Source organism: Chelonia mydas, chromosome 10, assembly GCF_015237465.2.
Source record: "Chelonia mydas isolate rCheMyd1 chromosome 10, rCheMyd1.pri.v2, whole genome shotgun sequence".
In the NCBI taxonomy this organism is placed as follows: domain Eukaryota; kingdom Metazoa; phylum Chordata; order Testudines; family Cheloniidae; genus Chelonia; species Chelonia mydas.
This window is the reverse complement of record NC_051250.2, coordinates 8,199,307-8,220,499: the sequence shown is the minus strand read 5'-3', so window position 1 is coordinate 8,220,499 and position 21,193 is coordinate 8,199,307. Positions and strand designations below refer to the sequence as shown.

The 21,193-nt window shown below is 52.5% G+C and overlaps 1 protein-coding gene across 3 annotated transcripts; it reads right to left on the bottom strand.

The window, feature by feature from the left end:
* Nucleotides 1-267: 267 nt before the first annotated feature.
* TNFRSF13B (TNF receptor superfamily member 13B) lies at nucleotides 268-10,436 on the bottom strand. 3 transcript variants are annotated; one of them, XM_037911554.2, is made up of 5 exons: nucleotides 9,830-10,436; nucleotides 7,196-7,336; nucleotides 5,749-5,865; nucleotides 4,841-5,059; nucleotides 268-764 (listed from the first exon to the last, which is right to left on the bottom strand). In XM_037911554.2, the coding sequence occupies exons 2-5, from the start codon at nucleotides 7,332-7,334 to the stop codon at nucleotides 490-492; spliced, it is 750 nt and encodes a 249-aa protein (XP_037767482.1). In that variant the 5' UTR covers nucleotides 7,335-7,336; nucleotides 9,830-10,436; the 3' UTR covers nucleotides 268-489. The 3 variants fall into 3 exon arrangements, with proteins under 3 accessions (XP_037767482.1, XP_027680978.1, XP_007062801.2); XM_027825177.3 differs by lacking the exon at nucleotides 7,196-7,336 and having other exon boundaries at nucleotides 9,830-10,266; XM_007062739.4 differs by lacking the exon at nucleotides 9,830-10,436 and having other exon boundaries at nucleotides 7,196-9,789.
* Nucleotides 10,437-21,193: the final 10,757 nt, after the last annotated feature.

The window sequence follows — 21,193 nt, the reverse complement described above, 5'->3', positions numbered from 1 at the left end:
ATACATGTCACTGACTCACTGTTGCTTGAGAATTGCTTGGTTTACAGGCAGAGTCCTCCAAAGAGGAGACTTGCACTCTGCAGTGCCGTGTCCCAGGTTGTGCATCAAACCCATTTACAAAGCCAGTAACAGCGATGCAGGTGCCAGCATGAAAAGGCCTGATTTAATTTTTGGTTCCACTGATGCTAGAGTCTTAGAAGAACCTGGAGAGGTCAGGTTAGAGGATGTGTGTGATGCTACATTGGAAAGGATGCAAGAGACTTTATGGTGAGTGCATAACAATCATGAGAATTTTATTTCCATAGTAGAGGAAAATAGTGACTGTCCACAGTCTGTTTCCATGGTGTGAAGGTAGCTTCTATCGTGACTGGCAGGCAAGGTACAGTTGTGTTTTACTGAAGATGGACAGCAAGGATCAAATGCAAGCAGCTTTATTCTGAGTGCAGGGAGTGTTACCTCTCTCCTTGATCACCACATTGCTCAATGAGTTCATGTCATCGGTGTCTTCTCTTGTGATGGAGAGCATATGATTTTGAAATGGCCATCCTCAGGGGCAGGGATAGCCCCAGCACTTCCTGTGCTGGATATCCCAGCCTGCAAGGCAGTAGCCCTTGCTCCAGGATGATAGAAGGAGCTGTGACATGGTTTGGTCTCCTGCATGGCAGGCCCTTGTTCAGGGAAGCAGAAGCCACAGGTTTCCACAGGCTCTGGTAGTCTGCTCCCAGTGGATCCGCCTCCAACGCTCCCCACTTCCACTAAGTGATCTGTAAAGACACAACCTCTATTAGAGCGAAGGTTCCCATGGGGCAGGTGCCACATCTTGTAGGACGCTGGCTTATGTCTTATTCCCCGTCCATGTGTGATCCTGGATGGAGAACCACCTCCTTCGTGACCACACAACAGTCCTGTGACTACAGCAACTGCTGAGGTGGAAGAGCAGTATTAGGAAAAGGCCACGTACTATTGACTTTTTTAAGTGAGATTTAACAGCTAAGAGCAAGGAGAGCCAGTGTCATGTGATGCTCTATAGAACACCAATGGATGGGAGAATTACAAGCTCGTCTTAGGACTGGAGAGGACATCCATTCCTGCCCTGCCTGAGCCAAAGCCTGTTGCATGGTATGTGTCCTGTTGCCTTTGAACAAACTAAGGGCTGTGTAGCTGCATAGGTCTAACCCCAGCACCTTGACTTTGTGTAGAGATGTAGAACTCAAGGAAAGCCAGCTCTCTGCTGAGGGGGCTGAATCAAGTAGTATAGTCCCCAAATACAGGTGGGTGGCAGTGGTGATGGGGGTTATTACAATCCTACTATGAATAGAAATAACTTTGAGACTTAAAAAAAAAAAAAAACCAGTTGTACTGCCCTTTGATTGGCCATTCCCGCTGCTGAGTGTGCAGCTTGAAAACTGCAGCGTTGTGAGAAACCAGACTAGATCCCGAAAGTGCAAGTGACTGGCCTCTACGTCCACTGTCCAAATGGAGTGAAACACAAAAAACCGCCCCACAGCTAAAAGAAGTCTAAAAATGAGACGGGTAGAGCGTTCCGTTTTCGTCATCTAGGATCTTCTTAGGCCAAAGGGGAATAAGAGGAGTTGTTCTGAAAACACAATATATCATTTCCAACCTGAGGGAGGCTCTTTAAAATCAATCCCCGGTGCCACAGTGTCCTCAGACAAATGCTGATAGGAACAGTTTTTTAAGTTACGTTTCTGCACTGAAAAGTGACTGTAAAAGTGACCCATTACGTTGCATGTTTGTCTGATTTTCCATATTGACGAGATGGAAGGGAGAGACCATCAATCATAGGTTCTTCTCTGGCCCCCATCACTAGTGCATCTGAGGACATCAGAGTCTTTTTAAGGAATGTATCCTCACAACACCCCTGTGAGGTAGGGCTGAGCTGTTATCCCCATTGTACAGATGGGCAACTGAGGCACAGAGAGAACAGGGCCCAGATTGTCTTAAGTCAGTGGTTTTCAAACGATGGGTCAGGACACCAAAGTGTGTCGTGACTCCATTTTAATGGGGTCGCCAGGGCTGGCCTAGACTTGCTGGGGCCTGGGCCCAAAGCTGAAGTCTGAGCCCCACCTCCTGGGGCCAAAGCCTGAGGGCTTCAGCCCTGGGCGGTGGGACTCACGTTACAGGCCACCTGCCTGGGGCTGAAGCCCTTGGACTTCAACTTTGCACACACACCCCACACACACACACACACACATGGGGAAGTGGGGCTCAGGCTTTCCCCCCTTTCTCTCTTCCCCCGCTCTCCCCCCCCCCCGGCCTGGGGAAGTGGGATTCGGGCTTTGGCCCCCCTGCCTGGGGCAGCAGGGCTCAAGTGGGCTCCGACTTCAGTCCCCCCTCCTGAGGTTGTGTAGTTCTGTTGTCAGAAGGGGGTCAAGGTGCAAAGAAGTTTGAGAACTCCTGATCTAAGGTATTTAGACACCTAACTCACATTGCAATCAGTCGGAGTTAGGGCCCAGATCTGTAAAGGTCAGCACTCATTGTCGCAACACCTAGCTGATTTAAGAGCCTAAATCTCATTTTAAAAAGGAATTGAGGCACTGAGAGGTCTAAATCCCATTGGCTGTTGCTGAGCACAATACCTAAATAGCTTTAAAAAATCTGGGCCTAAGTGACTGGCCCAAGGTCACACAAGAAGTCTGTGGCACAGCAGGGAATGGAACTGGGTCTCCTGAGTCCCATGCTAGCATGGATCCTAAATTACCATCAATCTGGTACCGGAGGAGAACTGTTTTCAATTCTCTTTTCCTTTCCTTGCCCTCAGGGGTGGCTCTCCCTAGTCTTTTTCTCTCTCTCTCGTTCAGCTGCTTACTCCCCAGGTCAGGGACCTGTTTTTCAAAGCAAGGGCCCACCGGCCTGTAAACAAGCTGGCTCACTGCTCAGCCAAAGCTACATGCAAGTCTTTAGGGCCTGAGACGGCAGCTGCCCTGGGCCTGGATCTGCCTTTGAAGTCCCTGAGAATTCAGCCTGTGGAGTGGCTGGTCCAGCCAGCCCTTAATGAGCAAGTGGGAAGCCACTGTTAAATTAGCCCCAGGACAGCCAAATTGCTGCCCTGACCAAAGGCACACAGACCTGTGATCGTTATTAAAGGTCAGTCCTGTTCCTTGATTGGCTGGCTGATTAATTAGAGACACTTATTCTTTACTACCTCTCCTTCCTGGAATTTCACCAGCTGCCTCCTAGCCCTTGCCAGCCTGAGGAGGGAGAGCCCAAGACTGCTAGTCAGTGGCTACACAGCTCTGCTCCTTTGAATGGCAATGCACAGCACAGCCTGGCAGTTGGGGGTTCTAGTCCCACCTCTGCCATGGACTTAAAGCTCTCTGGATCTTGTTTCTCCAGCTGTAAAATGAACCTCAGATAAATGATAATTAATTAATGTTCATGAAGTGCTTTGAGATCGTCAGATGCATGGTGCTTTAGAAGAGCAAAGCACTGTATTAGCTTGATTATTCCTAGACAGCAGGCTAAGCTTTAGATGCCAATTCTTGCTTTCATGCCTGCTGTTGTACAATTTAAAATATAGCTTCAAGCAGTGAGCTGCTGTGGAACGAGAGGATTGCGTAAGGATTGTACGGCAGCTGCAGGCCTGGGGAGCCTGAAACAGTGATGGGCTTGGCTCACATGGTTCAGCTGACAAGCATTTCTGTGACAGCTGTCCAAGGGGTGCCACAAACCACCTTGTTCCCATTCTGAAGAGTCTTCTCTTTACCTGTGGTTGCACTTTGGTAGCTGAACGCTGGTGACGGGATCATGTCCTGTGCTAATGGCCTCTTTAATAAGCATTCAAAGGGCTCCAGAGAGTAGCTTGGATTAAACTCCCAAGATCTCAAAGCTTTTACCAAGGTGGGTACAGCAAGAATGGAGATGCAGAAAGTCTGCATCTTGGCTAAGATCATGCACCAAGCCAACGGCAGAACCAGGATTAGGCCTAGATCTCTATACAGACGTGGCCCGCAGAGCTGTAGTGTCTGAGCACCTCACAGCCATGAATAAATGTATCTGTATAACCGCCAGTCTGAGGTGGGTAAGTTTTATGGGTAGGGCTCTAGGGTCCTGAGACTGGGACTTGCCTAAATTCACATAGGAACTCTGCGGCAGAGTCATGAATTGAGAGACAGTTGCTGGTCTCGGTCCATTACTTTAACCACACGACCATCTTCCCTGATCTCTAGGCTCTTGGGTTCACGACTAATCCATTGGCCTGCTCTGCCAGTGAACATTCCTGAACGTAGTTCTGCGTGCAGTTCTCTGGCCTGTGCTCAGCACGTCAGACTAGATGATCAGAATGGTCCCTTCTGGCCTTTCCCTCTGTGAACAAAATCTTTTCAGAGGCTCACGAAGAGATGCACTTAGGGGATGGGTGAGAGAACTCAGCATTAGGCTCTCAGGACTGACCCATGCCCAGAAACATTCTCTGCTCCTGAGAAGCAGCACACACCCTTCAGTGGCCTGCCTGGTTTGCAACTGTGTGATGTACTGAGATAGGCGCAAGAACTCAGGGCTGTGCCCTAGGAAAGACAGTGCTCTTCCCTGGGTACCCTCCTGCTCCTTTCCTCTAGGGTACGTGACCAAGAGCTCAGTCACTTCTTTCCTCCCTTTGGGGCATGGGGTAGCAGCCAGAGAGCACCAGTTTGTCCTGTAACCATTCCCCTGGCCTGTAGCAGGTGTCCTCTTCCCAGCCAGAGAGACTGCGACAGCATGTTCTTTACTGTCTGGATCTATCTCCCAGCTCAGGTGTGGTAGTGGGTGCTTCTAGCCATTCATGATCTCCCCCTTTGACTCTTTATCCCATAACCTCTTTTCTCCAGCAGCTGGTACTTACCTTTTGAGGAATCCTCTCTCTTGTGGCAGGTCCCAGGGGTGGGCTGGCAGGAGACCTCCGCTCCCCTCCTTTTGAAGTGGGTCCAGCCCACCAGCAAAGAGAAGATCACGGTGCAAAGGCAGAGCGCCAGCAGCAGGTAGACAACCAACCATTGGTCCTGATCACTGCCTAGCTTCTGCTCCAGAGGAGCCATTTGGGATGAGGTAGTTACTAGTTTATCTGAAAGTCAAACACAACCACATTCATGTTGTCCAGTGCAGGGCAGGAAGGGGTTCATTGCCCTGGGGATACAGCAGTCAGAAGAAGACCTTTACCTGCCTTGGAAGCATCCCCTTGGCTGGAGGGGTGTCCCCTCCCATGGGGCAAGTGGAGCAGGCCTTGTCCTGTTCAGCTTCACCCCCTATCTATGTAAGCACCTTGGCAAGGTTCTTCCTCCCTCCCCTCCCCCCCCCTCCCCCCCCCCAGCCTGCAAGTCTCAAGAATATGGAGAAGTTCCCCACCCCAAGGCAGCACAGCGACGTGAGAAGCACCACGGCATGATAGATCCAGCAAACAATAGTGCAAATCAAAGAAACATACAAAGGAAGAAGGGGAAACACACACTTCTTGGCAGGAGATGGAGAGCGAAGGGCAGATAGCATGGGCTGGGGGAAGAGCATGCCCCGCTATTTCCTTCCCCACCTTCCTAGAGAAGCTAATACAGTCTAATCAAAGGCTCCTGAGAGGGCTTGGGGTTAGCTGATACCTGCCCAGAGCAAGGGAGAGAAGTTGCACCTCCACGTCCTCCTACCTTGGCCCTCAGGTTTGAATGGCCCCAAAGCAAAGCTTGCATGAGCATGGAGCCTGGATCCCACCCTCCCTGAGAGCATTTGCCAGGGCGCTTTGTCAGGTGCATCCTGCAGCCTTACTCTCACAAAACTGGACACACTGGCTTGGGTGCTGCCCACAGATGCCCGAGCAGTTGATGCATCTTCTCAAGAGCTCGTCATAGTAGAAGCCGGCTTGCTTGCTGCATTCCATTGATGCTGGAGAGTGGAGGGGAGAGAGAAAAACATCCTGCTCAATATGTCACAAGAGGAGCTACTGCTGTGGGAGAGTCTAGATCTATGCCCTGTGGCCTGCTTACAGGGGCCGGGGTAGCCTTGTTATCAGAGCAGGCCCAGTGCTGCCAGTTCTGTCAGGAGTCTTGCAATATTTGGTGGTTTTCTTAAAGCCCGAGCATGGGAAGACAGGAATATCTAATAAAGTAAAGGCCTAGGCCTCATGGGGCAGAGAACAGCCTGAAACTGTGAGCCCAGGATGACCTCAGAGACTAAAAACCTGAAGGCAGAAGAAAAGTCTTCCAAAGGTTTTGTTTTTAGAGTCCTAGAGTTTAAGGCCAGAAGGGTCTACCACATCATCCTATATATCAGAGGGCACCAGTCCCCTCCAGCACCTACACACTAAACCCCACACCAGAATTAGACCTAAATATTACAGTCCTCAGCAGCATAAATTCTTCTGTGCCACAGGCAGAGAATGGGAGGTGCTGAGGAGAGCCCCCTGTGTGCGACGTCACTGTTTAGTTAATAACCAGGTGCTATCACCTGGTGCAGAATGGGAAATCTTGCCCTGGGGGTGGCCCATCCAGATGTAGGTGCTGGTGAGCTCAGGGCCCCCTTCCCCCTCACTGGAACCTGTGGGCTGCTGATTATCATTCTAGTTTTAAGATGCAGATCTCACAGAGAGAACCTCTTCCCTGCACAGAGGAGGGGTGAGCAGCTGCGGGGGTCTGCAATGAATGGGCCCTGAGAAGGGGAATCAGCTGGAGCTGTGGGAGAAGGAGCAGAGCTCCTACAAACTGGCTCCTGGTGCATGCTGGGACTGGCCACAAGGAAGAATGGCTGAGCCAGCCATGCCATGGCGGTGGGGAAGAAGGGGTTGCATTTCCCCAACCATTCTGGCTTCAGATTCTTGTATGACAACTACACCGTTGAAGCCAATGCAGAGCTTTGACTGAGTTTTTTCCAAGTGCCAGTTAGAAGCTGGACTTCACTATCACCCCCGTTGCTAGCTGCTCCTTCAGAACTGCCCTGCTTCCTACCAGGCCTCCCTGTTTCCTACAGTGGGAAGGCACTGGCCCCAAGGGGTGGGGGCTGAGTTCCTCTGTGTTATCCAAAAGCCTTTACACCCAGCCCCTTGCAGTGTCGCTCTGGTAAATTCCTTCAGCCAAATCACTTCCCTGTTGCAGCCCAGTGGGATAATACAAACTTCTGAAGACAAATGCACCCACACGCCAGACGTGGTGCAGCACCAGCCACTTGTGCCCAGTATGCGTGCATGGCCGGCCAGCCAGCCAGCTCCCTAGGCACTCACCGCAGAAGGTAGTGCATCTCTCCACAATAGGCCGATTACATGCAACTCTGCAGGAGATGCATTGACACAGGAGATTGTCCCAGTACTGCTGCTCTGTGCAGTTGGTCATGGCCTTCCACCTTGGGCACATTGAAAGCATGTCTGCAAAACAGAAGGGGATGGGGGGAGATCTGGAGACACCCCAAACCTGGCAGCCTTGAGGGCTGGAGAGGAGCCACCTGGTTAATTAGCACGGAGCGTGCTTGACAGTGGACATATTCTCCTGCACGGGCCTTAGGGATGAACATGAGTGTTCCTGGGGAGTTGTTCCAGAGTTGGATCAACTGAGGGCCTGGAGCTGCAACCACCCGTCACCAGCCTTTGCTTATTCTTCCAAGGACAGTCCAGGCTGTGACCCTGGGAAGAACGTCCTGATTCCCATGGCAACCCCTTCCTATTCCCATCCTCCTCGGGATTTAGATGAGAAGGGCCCAGCATCACAAAAGTAGTTAGGTACCTAACTTCCATTTATTCCAGTGGCATGGTGCCAGGCCTCCCTTGCTCCACTTTGTGAGCTGCACATTCCATGTGTGTGTGTGAGCTGCATGTTCCCTGTGTTTGTGTGAGCAAGTTGCATGTTCTGTGTGTGTGTGTGAGAGAGAGAGAGAGAGAGAGAGAGAATGGCTTTTCGTCAGATATGATTGAACAAATGCAGAAAGGGCTAAGCTGCCAGAAGAAAAGGTCAGGCATGATGAAGATGTGAAATTTACAAATAGGAAGGGCTCCGCAGACAACCGTGTTCCAGTGAGACACAACCAGCCATGCACTTTTGTATCAACTGAGCCCCCATCAAGCTACTCTAATGCAGGAGGCCTTGGAGTGTGCTGCAAATGCAGCTGCTTCCAGGGGACCCAACAAAGGGCAGAACCAGGGCTGTGGATCTGACTAACGAGTTCCTAGCAGTGCTGCCAAACAGAACTGGGTTTTAATCACATCCAGGGTCAGCTAGCTGAGAAGTGGGGCCCTGGACCCAGCTGTATTTGCGGTATCGAGGAGGCCTAGATCAAAGTGTCTCCTTACCTGTAAAGGGAACAGACCTAAGGCTGAGGGCAAAGAGCTTGCTAGCGTGCCCTGCGACTTCCAGGAGCTTCCCCTTCTAAGGTGCCTGAGGCCTGATTCTCCAACCATGTGCCTTGGGGTGCCCATTATATCAGAGCCAAGTGGATGTAAAATGCTCCCATTCTGACAGGGTGGAGTATTACCCCTGCTTTGCACGACTATAAATAACCACACAAGGTGAAAGGCAGTAGAGAATCTGACCAGACAGTCTTCAATGGCAACACAGTTGTTCACATTCATGTCGGAAATTGTTTCTACTTAAATAGAGAATGGCCAAGGAGCTGCTCTCCAGAGCAGGCTTGGGCTCAGGGGCCCTCTGGTCTCATCAGCTCTTCTGGCAAGAAGCTGCTACCCAAGAGCAGACGCTTGGGGTTTGAGGAGAATTCTGCCATCTTGAACGTGACAGTGACGAGGGCTGGACGGTGCCACGTGGGCCTGAGATTGCCCATGAACATGTGCTTGCGAGATCATGGCGGGGTCCAAACCAGAACCTAGGCCCCAACCGGAACACGAAGCCAAAACCACCTGGGTAATTCCGGGTGCTGCGATCTGATCCCAAACCCCCTGGATATTTGGAAAGGGTTTGGCTCTGAGGTTGTGGGTTTGCCCATAGCTGCTGTTCTATTGCCCGTCCTGGACAATCTCTTTGATCTTTTCTCACCCAGGCAGGTCTTCAGCAATAACAAAAGTGCGGCTTCTTGTCTGGCAGCACAGCTGGGGTTTTCAGTGCTGCAGCCACACAGCAGAGCTCAGCACCTCCTCCCTTCCTGGGCTGGGACTATGGCTTCCAGCATTCACAACACCCAGTGTGCAAACAGCTGCTCGTAACACATAACTCTAGAAACCTGCTGTGTTCTTGTCGCCCAAGGGTGGCCTTTGACTGGGGATCTGCACCCCGGTAACTAACACCATCTCTGCGGCCCTAGTGCTCTGCCTTTCTCTAGTAGCCGAGCTGGGGGTGGAACCCGGGACGCCTGACTCCTCACCTCCTGCTCTATCATCCAGTCGGCAAGGGTCCAAATCTTTTCAAGCTCACGGGGTGCGAGGTACTCGATGGTTTGAAAGAGGCACTCACAGCACGTGGACCTTAGCACTGTTAGCACCCCTCGCCGCAGGCGCTGAGCCCGATCTAGCCTAGCCACGTGCAGCAGGGTAACACCGTCCTGCCCTCTCTTGAGGAAGAGACATTAAAGAGCAGAGCAGTGGCCCCAGTTTCATCTCCCCGCTGTGGACGAGCAGGGGCTACATTCCCCTCCCATGTCTTGTATGGACGCTCAGGCTGGGTGCACTCTCCCCCAGCCTCCCGAGGGAGCAGTAGGTGGGTTTTCAAAATGGCAGTGGGGTGTGCACGCAGGTAAATTAAAGGCTACCAAGCAAATGAGGCTGCCTTCCCCTCCTTGCAGGAGATCTTACCAGCCACGTACCTCCCCAGCCGCCCCATGGCACCAGACGCTGCTGTCCTCTGCCGACTCCAATCCCAGCCCACTCCCCTCACCAGCCCTTGCTGCCTAATAAAAGAGTGGGCAGGATACTCACCCTCAGTCTCGTCTCAGGTCAAATCTAGTCTCCCCCAGCTCCTGCCATCTCACTGTGAGCTCCAGCCCCTGAGCCTGCTCATTACTCAAGAGGTTTATTATTAGAGTTAGATTTGATTAGAGCCTGGGCCGTGTGTTTCCTGGGGTTTCCCCCCACATTCTTTCTACGCAAATTAACCTGACATGCGAATGATTGAGTTGACTCCGGTGGGGCATCCCTGGGCCAGATGTGCAGCGGCCACAGAACCCCGGCAGGCTTGGTGCCATGTTGTGGTGGCTGCGAAAACGCCAGGAAGAGAGCGGCTGTAGCAGCCACAACTTCATCAATGGAATTCTGCCGCAAGATGCCTCCAGCACAGGGGCTTGGTGGTACCCCAGAGTCGCTAATTCATGGAAAACAGCTCAGCTGAACCTGCAGGGGACTTCTGTGGGAGGCACATCACACTACCATGGCATCTCTGGGGGTGTCTGTCTGTCCATGCTCTGCTCCCCCTAGGTCAGGAACCAAACATGCAAATAAGAGAAAACGAGGTTGTTTTTTTTTTTCTTTAGGAGACTTTTTTTCCCCCAGGGATGGGTGAGAATAGGGGGGAGAGGTTTCTTCCCCCCACAGTACAAGAAAAAATGTCTCAGACTAAAATTACTGCAGAATAGTGCATCTTTAAAAGACGACAAAAGGGGGAAAGTCATGCTACATTAAGCACACTTTGCAGCAGGTCTATGTAGTTGGTGGGGATCGGGTTGTATTCCAGTGAAGTGAATGGGTACGCTGAGGCCTTGTGAGTGCTGGGAATGTTTCTCTACAATCTCCTATGTTTGCGACCTCTGGTCCAGCTCCACCAGCGGGCATCAGATTTTTCCAGTGCTCCATGCCCCCAGTTGCAGCCAGATTTTCAGCAGAGCTCAGCATCCACCGGGCCACTGAATGTGGAGCCTAAATGGGAGCTGAGCTTTTTCGACAATCCAGCCTGTGAAGCTGGGATGGAAACAGCTGCCAGGGGAAGCCATTTGCAATGCACAAGAAGTTTTACTGGTCCTACAGAACCCAGGAATGATGCTACGTGCACCTGAGCACCAATTCCTGGCACGTTAGTAATTCACAATTTCCCTCTGTGCAGACGCAAGGCACTCCCCTCACAAGCCCCGATTGTGGATGCTGAGTTCTGATGAAAATCTGGCCCATAATGTAGACGAGGTGCCAGTCACCGCCAACATGATAGGGGTTACAGAGCGTAATGCCAGAAATATAACATTGGCCATTGCCACCATCTGCCCACTAAACCCAGCAGCTGAAATTAGACCAAAGTATTTCAGCGAGCAGGAGACTAGATTATTATATGCCACCAGCAGAGAATAGGAGGGACTGAGGCCCCCACAATGTCAGGGAAATGATGAAGTGAGATATACCTAGCTAATCCCGGCAAGTGACCCACACAAAAAAACCCCCAAGTTCAAGACCAATATGAGCTGGGGGAAATTCCAGGCCGTCTCCACATAGGGCAAACAGTTAGACCCTAAGCATGTGAGCAAGAACCAGCCAGCCAAGCAATTGAGACAGAGAGTCGTCGGGGCCACCTCAGAGCCCCGGCCCTCTCCACCCAAAGACCCATCTCCAGCCGTGGCCAGCCCTGATGCTGCAGAGGAAGAAGGTCAAACAAAACCAAACAGGTTGGGGAGAATCCCTCCACTGTACTGTGAAAACTGTGTCATCTAACGTAGAGAAGGGCTACGTGAAGGGGTATTTATGCTAGCTACGCCCTGTGTTGCCCACTCAACAGGGCATCCCACCTACATCCTACCAAGGGCTCAAGGCATGACCCAATCAATTTAGGCACCTCCACCCTTTCCCTTCCAAGGGCTCAGGGTGTAAGGCACCTATCCTTGCCCACGGAGCTCAGGAAGAAACCTGGTCAATTTAAGTACATGCCCTGTCCCTCGGGGCTCAGGGCTCTATGGGTCTGCGGAATCTTTTCCTAGTGAAAGAGCCTTACACAATTGTCCGCTAAACATCTATTAATTAGAAACACACACAGACTACGGATATCAAGTAAATCTCTTCTGCTCACCACTCCCAATATACAGACAAATTTCACCCAATGGGCAGTGAGGGGTTCATTCATCTGGAGGTTTCTGGCACTGCCTCGGCACCTCACGGTCAGGCAGAGGGGTCAGAGTTCCAGCAGCTTGATGTTGCACTGCAGGACGGAAATGGTTCCCAAAGAGCATTGTTTTTCATGTACATTATATAGGTAAAACTAGCTCCCTTCTTCAAATGTACTAACCTGATCACATTATCCCATAAGCCCCAATAACAAACATTTAACCAGTTACACACTGGCACCTCTGTGTCTTCCTGTTGGATCATATTAAAGAAGTTTCAGGGTAACAGCCGTGTTAGTCTGTATTCGCAAAAAGAAAAGGAGTACTTGTGGCACCTTAGAGACTAACCAATTTATTTGAGCATAAGCTTTCGTGAGCTACATCTCACTTCATCGGATGCATACTGTGGAAAGTATAGAAGATCTTTTTATACACACAAAGCATGAAAAAATGGGTGTTTACCACTACAAAAGGTTTTCTCCCCCCCGCCACCCCTCTCCCCTGCTGGTAATAGCTTATCTAAAGTGATCACTCTCCTTACAGCGTGTATGATAATCAAGGTGGGCCATTTCCAGCACAAATCCAGGGTTTAACAAGAACGTCTGAGGGGCGGGGGAGGGGGGGTAGGAAAAAACAAGGGGAAATAGGTTACCTTGCATAATGACTTAGCCACTCCCAGTCTCTATTCAAGCCTAAGTTAATTGTATCCAATTTGCAAATGAATTCCAATTCAACAGTCTCTCGCTGGAGTCTGGTTTTGAAGTTTTTTTGTTGTAATATCGCAACTTTCATATCTGTAATCGCGTGACCAGAGAGATTGAAGTGTTCTCCGACTGGTTTATGAATGTTATAATTCTTGACATCTGATTTGTGTCCATTTATTCTTTTACGTAGAGACTGTCCAGTTTGACCAATGTACATTAAAATCACAAATGAGTTTGATTCCCCATAGTTTAAATTCCAGGGTATTACTAATTAAGAGGTCTCTTGGTTTTTGGTACTGTTTCTCTCCCTCTATGTGTGAAACTTGCAAGCTGCTAATTGTGTTAGTACACTCTAAGACAGAGTCTGTTTTCAAAGCAATTCTTTGTAACAACAACTACTCACACAGAGAGAGACTCAAAGCAATTCTCTGTAACAACAGAAACAGCACCCAGAGACTCCCCGCCCTTTTGTTGTATTCATCTCACTTTGTTAACAATTGTGATTAAAATAGAGATAGAGGATGTATGTGGATGGATGCTTGGTGTCGATAATAACTGAATGATCAGGGAGGTGCGAGCCTAAGAATCCAGTGTCCATCAGCTGAAGAAGGTGTCAAGTGGAAATAACTAGAGGATCCCCAGAGGGCAGCCTGGAATCCACCCAACAGCCTCAAGAATGGGAGAATCAAAGAACAAGATAACATCTGGCAGCACGGAGCCGTCAGGAATGTGCCATCTGCTGATTGATTCAGCAACAGCATGATGAAGCAATTCCCATAGACTGGCATAGGAAGAAATTCCTATAAAAATGGACTCTAGAAAGTGAGAACTTTGGGGTCTGATTCTGCAAACCAACTTCCAGGAGCATCAGATGAGCATCTGACGAGGCCCTGCTCCCTCCTCATGTCCAGGCCACCTGGCCAGTGGCTTGTCATGAGCAATTCTAAGGCTGGTAACTATGATAACAACCTTGCAGAACCTGTGTGTGTGTGTATGAATGAATGTGTGAATAAATATGAAATTGAATGGAATGTTATAGCTATAATTAACTGCTTACTAGGATTCTTTCTGTATTCACAATAAATGTGGCATTTTGCCTTTTCCCCTTTAATAAGATCCTGCTGGTTTTTATTTTATTTAAGGTATAATACTCCTTCCTGCCCACATTTTTTACATTTTATCTTTCATGCCCAAATTGTAACTTAGTTGTGACCTTCTCTGCTCATGCAGATGGTCAGCATTAAAACGCTGGTCAGAGCTTATCTTACCGTTTATTGACTCTCTTTCTGTGTCCTCCTAATTTCCCAGCGCCTGGACGTCTCTACTGTATGGCCTTGGTGGTTATAACTCTCTAGGGACGTTCCTGAGGTGGGGGTGCTTTATCAGGAGCAGAAGAGTCTTTTTTTCAGTTTTAGTGGAGAACTCCCCGAGTTTCACCCAAGGCTGGTTTAATATGGGGGGGCAGGAAAGCAAAAGTCCTCGTGTAAACATATAAACACCCCCTATGGCTCAGTATTAAGACCTCACCGGGTTACCGCCTATTTCCAGCATGCTGCGCGTTCACCTGAAGTGACCGACCGCATGCTCTTGTGTTGAACATGGGCTGAATTCTGGAGGCTCATCACGACTCCAGTTCTATAGGCAGGCGAGGACCCTGCCGAGGATCGGGCCAGGAAGTCGCATTCCCTTCTGAATTCCTGACTGGACTGAAAGAAGGTGAGAAAAGGATGAGACCATGTTTGTACCATGTACTGTTAGATAGCCACAAACATCATTCTCCTTCTCTAGCACAGTCCACCTGCTGAGCTCCAGGTGCTTTACAAACCGTGAGCCACGCAGCACCTCTCGGAAGCTGGGGAAGCTAAGGTACATGTAATGCTTTTGTTTCTCTGCATGGGCAGAAGCTGTGAACACTCTTTCCTCCCCAGGGAGTTTAGGTAAAAAGGAACAGAAGCCAGGAAAGAGTTAATGAAATGGAAAGGGGCTTAATTGGGACAGCCTAGGTACACTTGGGGAGGAGTGTGTCTGTGAGGGTGGGCCCAAAGAGAAGGAAGGCCTCAGAGTAGTGTTGGTGGGTGAGGAAGCCTGGTACGGCACAGCCCAGACTGGCCTGGCCTGGATGGCAGGAGGTGGAGGCCCCAGAGTCAGCAGGAAACCTGAAGGAGGCTGGAAAACCTGCAAAGCCTGAGAGAGGCCAGGAGGAAGACCTGCGGCTGAGCCCAAGAGAGCCAGCAAGGAGCCAAGAGGCTGTTGCTTGGGGCAGCCTGCAACAGGGCTTTGGTGGGACATCAGCCCGAGTGGGATGTGCTGGGATGAGTCTGTTGTGGGGACCCCAGGGGAAGTCCTGAGGGCCTGAAGCTAGTGTGAATGCGGATGCTGATGCATCTATTTTGGGCATGGGACTTCACTACCCAGGAAGTGGGGGATCTATAGGTGACCTGGCCGGAGGGCTGAGTCACGAGAGGTCGACCATCCGCAGGGCCAGCGCAGCTGTTGCCAGGGGGCACCAGATGAGGAGAACCTGCTATGCCACGCCTGGCCACAAGGAGGCACGCCAGCCGGTGAGTCACTCACTTCTGAATCAGCCACTAGTCGAGACTCCCAATAGTACTGCCGCACAGAAAGGGGGTGACTTGCGCAAGCCACACAGCCATCTCCCTTGGGGCCAAGCCTCGTGCTTTAACCCTGAGACAGCGCTTCTTGTCCCCTTCGTCGTCACTGACAGGTCTGCAGAGCCAGAGCAGCTGCAGGAAGGCAAGCTGGGTTCTGCTCTGCTTTGTTGTCTCAGCAAAATTAGCTGCCCGGCCCTGATTCCAGGGTTGCTGATGGCTGGTGATGTACAAAGCACAAAGAACACAGCTTGATTTTTCAGAGCAAGTTCCACTAGCACTGCTGGCAGCCTGAACAATCTTACTTGGCCTTGTAAACGGAGTGAGTTTGATCAGCAAGTCGCCGAAGGAGCGTAAATGGGGAACCCCATGAGGCCATTTTCACAGAGGGGTTTTTCAGGCCGTGACTAGGTTTAAAACTCCTTCCTTAATACTGCCTGGGCAAGAGAGCCGGGCAGCTTCGGCATTAGATGTGCTAATGCAATGTGTGAATACGGAGCTCGATGCAGAGGTGTTTTTCACTCACTACACTGCTGAATGCTTCACCCCCTGAAATCACCTCACATAGGACTTGTGTCGTGTTAACGACAAGTCTACGCGAGACTAGAAACAAACCATCTAGCTTTCCACTCTTGTTTGTGCTGGCTGTATTGTTACGTGAATAATTCAACCCCTCCAGCCCAGCTAATCAGCTGGGGAAAGGTGCAGTGATGTGTCAAGTTTCCTTGTGAGGCAGCAGGGGGCTCTTAGAAACCAGTGACTTGGAGGTTGACTCAGCCGGGCTGCAGTTCAGTGAGTGGTGTGGGGGGGACAGTTTCTGCAGGGTGTGTGTGGGAGAAGCAGCATCTCTAGGGAGAGTGAAGGTATTTTCCCCACTCGCTTCAAAACTCCCTCTCTGCATATAACCTTTCTGAAGTGTGTTTAACATCAGCTAAGCTGGCATTCCTGGCAGTGGCGTAGTTGAGGGTAAACACAGGTAAGCGGAGTTTACCCACTTCTCATTTGGGGAATACACCACGAATCCTGAGGCTCATTTCAGCCTTGAGTTTCATTTCTGAACCCTTAGGTTGTCAGTGCCTGTTTCTCTCCCTCCCCAGAGTCTGACCTGTTGAATCTTGCATGGCACAGCTGGTGCCGGGCAAGTAACTTTTTGCACCAGCCCTTGATTCTGGGAGCAGGACTTGGTGGCTTGAATGCTGCTTTGCAGCACAGGGCTAGCCTTCACATCACGGCTGCATCCCACTGGTCCACAGACTCATAGAATCTCAGGGTTGGAAGGGACCTTAGGAGATCATCTAGTCCAACCCCCTGCTCAAAGCAGGACCAATCCCCAATTTTTGCCCCAGATCCCTAAATGGCCCCCTCAAGGATTGAACTCACAACCCTGGGTTTAGCAGGCCAATGCTCAAACCACTGAGCTATCCCTCCCTCCTTGCGCTGGGAGTTAATTCTTTCAGCTGGTCAGGGCCATGAACAGGGCAGGCAGTGGTGCCAGGAGCCCCCCGCCCCCACCCCCGAAACGCCCTTACCAAAGTGCCTCTCCCTAGGGCAGGCACCACCGGTGGGGTTAAAATGGAGCCGCTGCAGCTCGGAGAGTCTGCTTCCAGCCAGGAGGGTAGCGTACTGGGCAGAACTGAATGGAGGAAAGTTTTCATTTCGCTAGGTTCCTGCTGTAGATATAGTTCTCATGCATGTGTCTACCAGTGATACCCCGGGGTTGGAGTGGTGACGTGGGTTTGCAATGAGCCACATGAAATGTTTGGCTACCATCGCCAAGAGGTTGCAGGGAATAGGAGAGGAGAGTGAGCGAGACAGGCAGCCATATATATGAAGCTACATTCCAGCGATACTTCCCACTTAGAAAGAACATGAGGTTTCGGCGGCTGCAGTGCCTGGTCTCAGGTGGCTCCTCGCCCCAGAGCTGTGTGCTGGCCGGCTGTTCATTTCCAGGTGTAGTTCAAGGCACTGGTGGTGAGCTATCCAGCCACATGGTCTGGGCTCGAACAGGTATCTGCCACCAGGGCTCTTGTTCCCTTTGTGGCGGTTGCTCTGTTGCTGGGGTGGAACGAGGCACCATCCAGTCACTGATTTGAATGGAGCAAAGAGTCACTGAGTCCCTTATTGTGACCAAGGCACACTGCCAGTGTTGGTTGTCCAGGGTGGAGGCAGGCAGCCAGGTTCCATGGCAACCAGGAGAGGCCATCGTAGGCCTGGGGTTGAGAGGCAACACTCTGCTCCTGTCCGTTCCCTTGCAAATCCTGGTGGGCGTGGGCCGGGGGTGGGGGCGAGGGAGTCAGGTGTTGGCGAACGCCGGCTTCTCTGTGAGGGTGGCTGTAGAGAGGCTGCTCTGTGGTGGCTCTTTGTGAACTTGGGGCATGATCCAACTCCCCTTGAGGTCCACGGGAGACCCCCTAGAACACGCGGGGGGGTCTGCAGGGCGAGGCAGTTCTAGCCGCTGGGGAGCGGAAGCTGGGGCCACTTGCGGTCCCCCCTTGCTTTGGAGCGGGAGCTTCAAGAGACAGCTTTGTCCATGCAGCCCATTCCCCAGGCCCTGTGTTGGGGGCAGGGGATTTCAAAGGATGAGCCACGTGGCCCCACTGGAGAGCTGCACTGTTCTCCCCAGGGGCCTGCAAGCTCCTTGGCGGAAGATTTACATTTTCTGACTCAACTGAAAAGAGAAATCTTTATTTTTTCCTCAGTTGCAAGGAGGTCTGAAGCTAAACCTGCTCAACGGAAACAAAGCCACAAAGCTTAGAAACCTGCTCCTGGCTGCACGGCAGAGCCCAGAGTCTGCCACCACCGGCCCCACAGGGGTAAAAGACCTGGCAAATATTGCTCAGGCTCCTGCAGTGACTGATGGGAAGGAGCGTCGGCTCCAGCCCGAGGCCACTCAGCCACAGAGGGTTTGGTATTTGGGGGCTCGAAGTGGAGCCTCTGGAACATTCTCTATGGCAGGTTTTCCCCTCATCCCTTCTTCACAACCTCTACCTTTCCTGCCCAGGACCCCTCGGCGCCACTTCTTACTCAGCCGCTGCTCTGAGGAGCGAGGGGTTTCGGCCTTGGCCTCCTGCTTTGTCCAAGTGAGTGGGGGCTGAATTGTCAAAGTGCCAGGAGCTTGGAGGTGGCACCTCCTTTGGGGAAAACTAGTCCATATTAAGACAATGGCCCACATGAGGCCCCAACTCCATGCCAGTGTCCCATCCACCCTCCTTGGAGTGGCAGTGGGTTTCACAGTTCAGATGAATGGGGCAGTTCATTCCTCTTGGAGCTACAGTTTTAGGCTCCCTGCAGACTCCGGCAGCATCAATTACTCCTATCCCATTTCCAAGCTTATCTGTGCACCCATGAGGGCAAGTAACAATTTACTTTGAATGAAAGCGGAGATCCTGATCCATGACTTCACAAGCTGGGCCCTGGGCAGGGCCTACCTATGGCCTATAGGCTACGCCTTCATCTAGCCAGGGATAAAATAGAGCACGTGCCTCTAGGGACATGCAAGGCCCCAGAATGCACTGGAGTCACTTGGAACTGGGTCCACATGTCTGCAATAAAGAGCAGGGCCGCCGTGGAGCTCACTCTGGAGCTCTCTTAGAGCTGCTTGGCCTGCCCTTGACTTAAACTATGAACCTGGCGCTGCTGCTTTTGTTGGGTGTTTGTGGGGAAGTCCAGCTCAAGTGGCTTTGTAAAGCCAGTATTTCCCCCACAGCAGTGCGTGAGCTTTCTTCACACACACACCCCCCGCCCCCGTCCTGCATCATTGCCAGAGACGGTGAGAGATCCCTGCCCGAGGGGCTCGTGGGCTAGAAGAGATCCCCTTCCCCCATCCGAGACAAGCTCAGGCAGAGCCTGAAGAAATCACCCCACCAGACCTTGGAGAGAATGTCATAGAAGAGCCGGGGGGACCCTGCTGAACAGCCCCAGCTTCCCCTGGGAGGTCCAGGCAGCGGGGGTGCGCGAGCAAAGCCCTCCAGTGAAAGGCAGGCCAGTGCTGGCCAAGGTGCCCTGGAGCTGGTGCAGCACGGCGGGGGGGCAAGTGTCTCTGCATTGCCCTTCCAGGGCGTCTCCTGCAGAGCCAGAAGGGACAAGGGGCAGGCGAGAGCAGAGCTCAGTCCTGAAGCCTCCTCAGGCTGCCTGCTGACCGGGAGTGCCATGCAGGAGGCTGGTTTCTGTCCCGCAGCCGCAGGGAGGATCACATCGAAGGGACCCAGCCCGGCTTCCCTCGCCCAGCATCCCAGTGGGCAACAGAACTCCCCAGCTCAGAGATCCCAGATACAGTCAGTGGTGGAAGGGGAGCGGGGTGTGGGGGTGAGTGTGTGTCGGGGGGGGTATTGCAGGAGTGTGGGTGGTGCACTGTATGTATGGGGGGTTGGACAGCACGGAGGTCGGGGGACCAGGATGCACTGTGGCGGAGGGGGGGGGTGGATGCTGTGTGAAATTCGGAGTCCCCGTCCCACGCCTGTGGAAGGGCTGGCTATGGGCTCAGGCTGTCAGCCAGGGGTTAACGCTGGCCTGGCACCAGCTGTGCAGTGCTGCCTACCTCTCAGGATTTCAGCACAGTTCTGGCAATCTTTGGGGAGTTTCCTCAATCCCTACCTCCTGGAGGCAGGGGATTTTGGGGGACTCTCGGCTTTCCTTACCCATAAAAGGGAGTTGCCAACCCTCCCTGGTGCAGAGAGAAGTTTGCAGACGTGACCCTGGCGGCGCAGAGAGCAGGAAGTGACTACACAGAACCCAGCCGCTGGGATTTCAGGCCTCGTGGTTTGTCAGCCAGTCTCATGAAGGTCGGGGCCTGACTCCAGCTGTTGCAGTGAGGCTGGGTGAGCTGCTGGGGCACCAGCACTGCTGAATGAACCGGGGGAGGGCGTGTGGCCAGGAGCACACGGTCTGTCCCACCCACCCTCTGACTCGGGGCTTGGCAGGGGAAACCTGCCTCTGTAAATAGCAGCTGGTGATTTGGGGAGCCGCCTTCTCACGCCCTTAACAAGGAAGTGAGAAGCACTTTGGGCAGGTTTGTTCCTCCTGGCCGAGCTGTGATCTGGTGATTTGACTGTACTGGCATGTCAACTCTCAGCCAGCGCAGCAGCCCCAGCCAAGCACACACCCAGCACTTCCCCCGACTCCCCCCCCCCCCACCACCACCACACAGGCCCCCAGCACTGCCCCGACACACACGCCCCTCCCCCCCCGCCATCCAGGCACCCAGTATAGCAGCCCTGCCCCCAGCTACATGTGTGTATCTAATTGAAGCCCCACCTTCCCAGCAGCACTCCAGCCCTGCATGCATCCAAACAACCCCCTCTGCAGGCTGGTGTCCCCCCCAAGCCCCCCCCCAAGCGGTAGCAATCTGAGCCAGCCCCAGGTGGCTCCCCACCATCTGTCTCCTGGCCTGGTGCTGCAGGGCTGGCGCGAGCAGGCCTGTGGCTCCAGGAGCGTGGTCGCCCCAGCTCCCCAGAACGATCGGCTCCACCATTCTGTGCCGGTGGGCCAGGCCGCGGAGTGCAGCTGCTCCGAGAGCCGATCAACGCACAGACTCTCCTCTGGCAACTCCTTGCGCCTGCAGGTTCGGCCGGCATCACAGGGGCTGTGCCACGGCCTCTCTGGTGTCATGGAATCTGCTTTCCCCTCAAACCACGGGCTGGACGCCTGCACTTCTCCTGGTACCCTGGGGAATGCTGGGGTACGGCAGAGGGGGTGACGGGTGTTGCATCCTGGGATGGCAGCCGGTATCCCGCAATGAGCTGTAAACACTACCCAGAATGCCGCTGGGCCAGAGGCACATGCTTACTCTGTGGGGACACTGGCGATGTCGCTTGTGCCAGTTCAAGAGTGTGACACACACAGAGCCAAAGGGGTAGTGTCAACGTAACTAACACCTAGATCTTCTACGGGCATGATTTCAGCGTGTAGGCGAGTCGGGCAGGCTGGGCCGGGGAGAACCAGGAGCATCAAAAG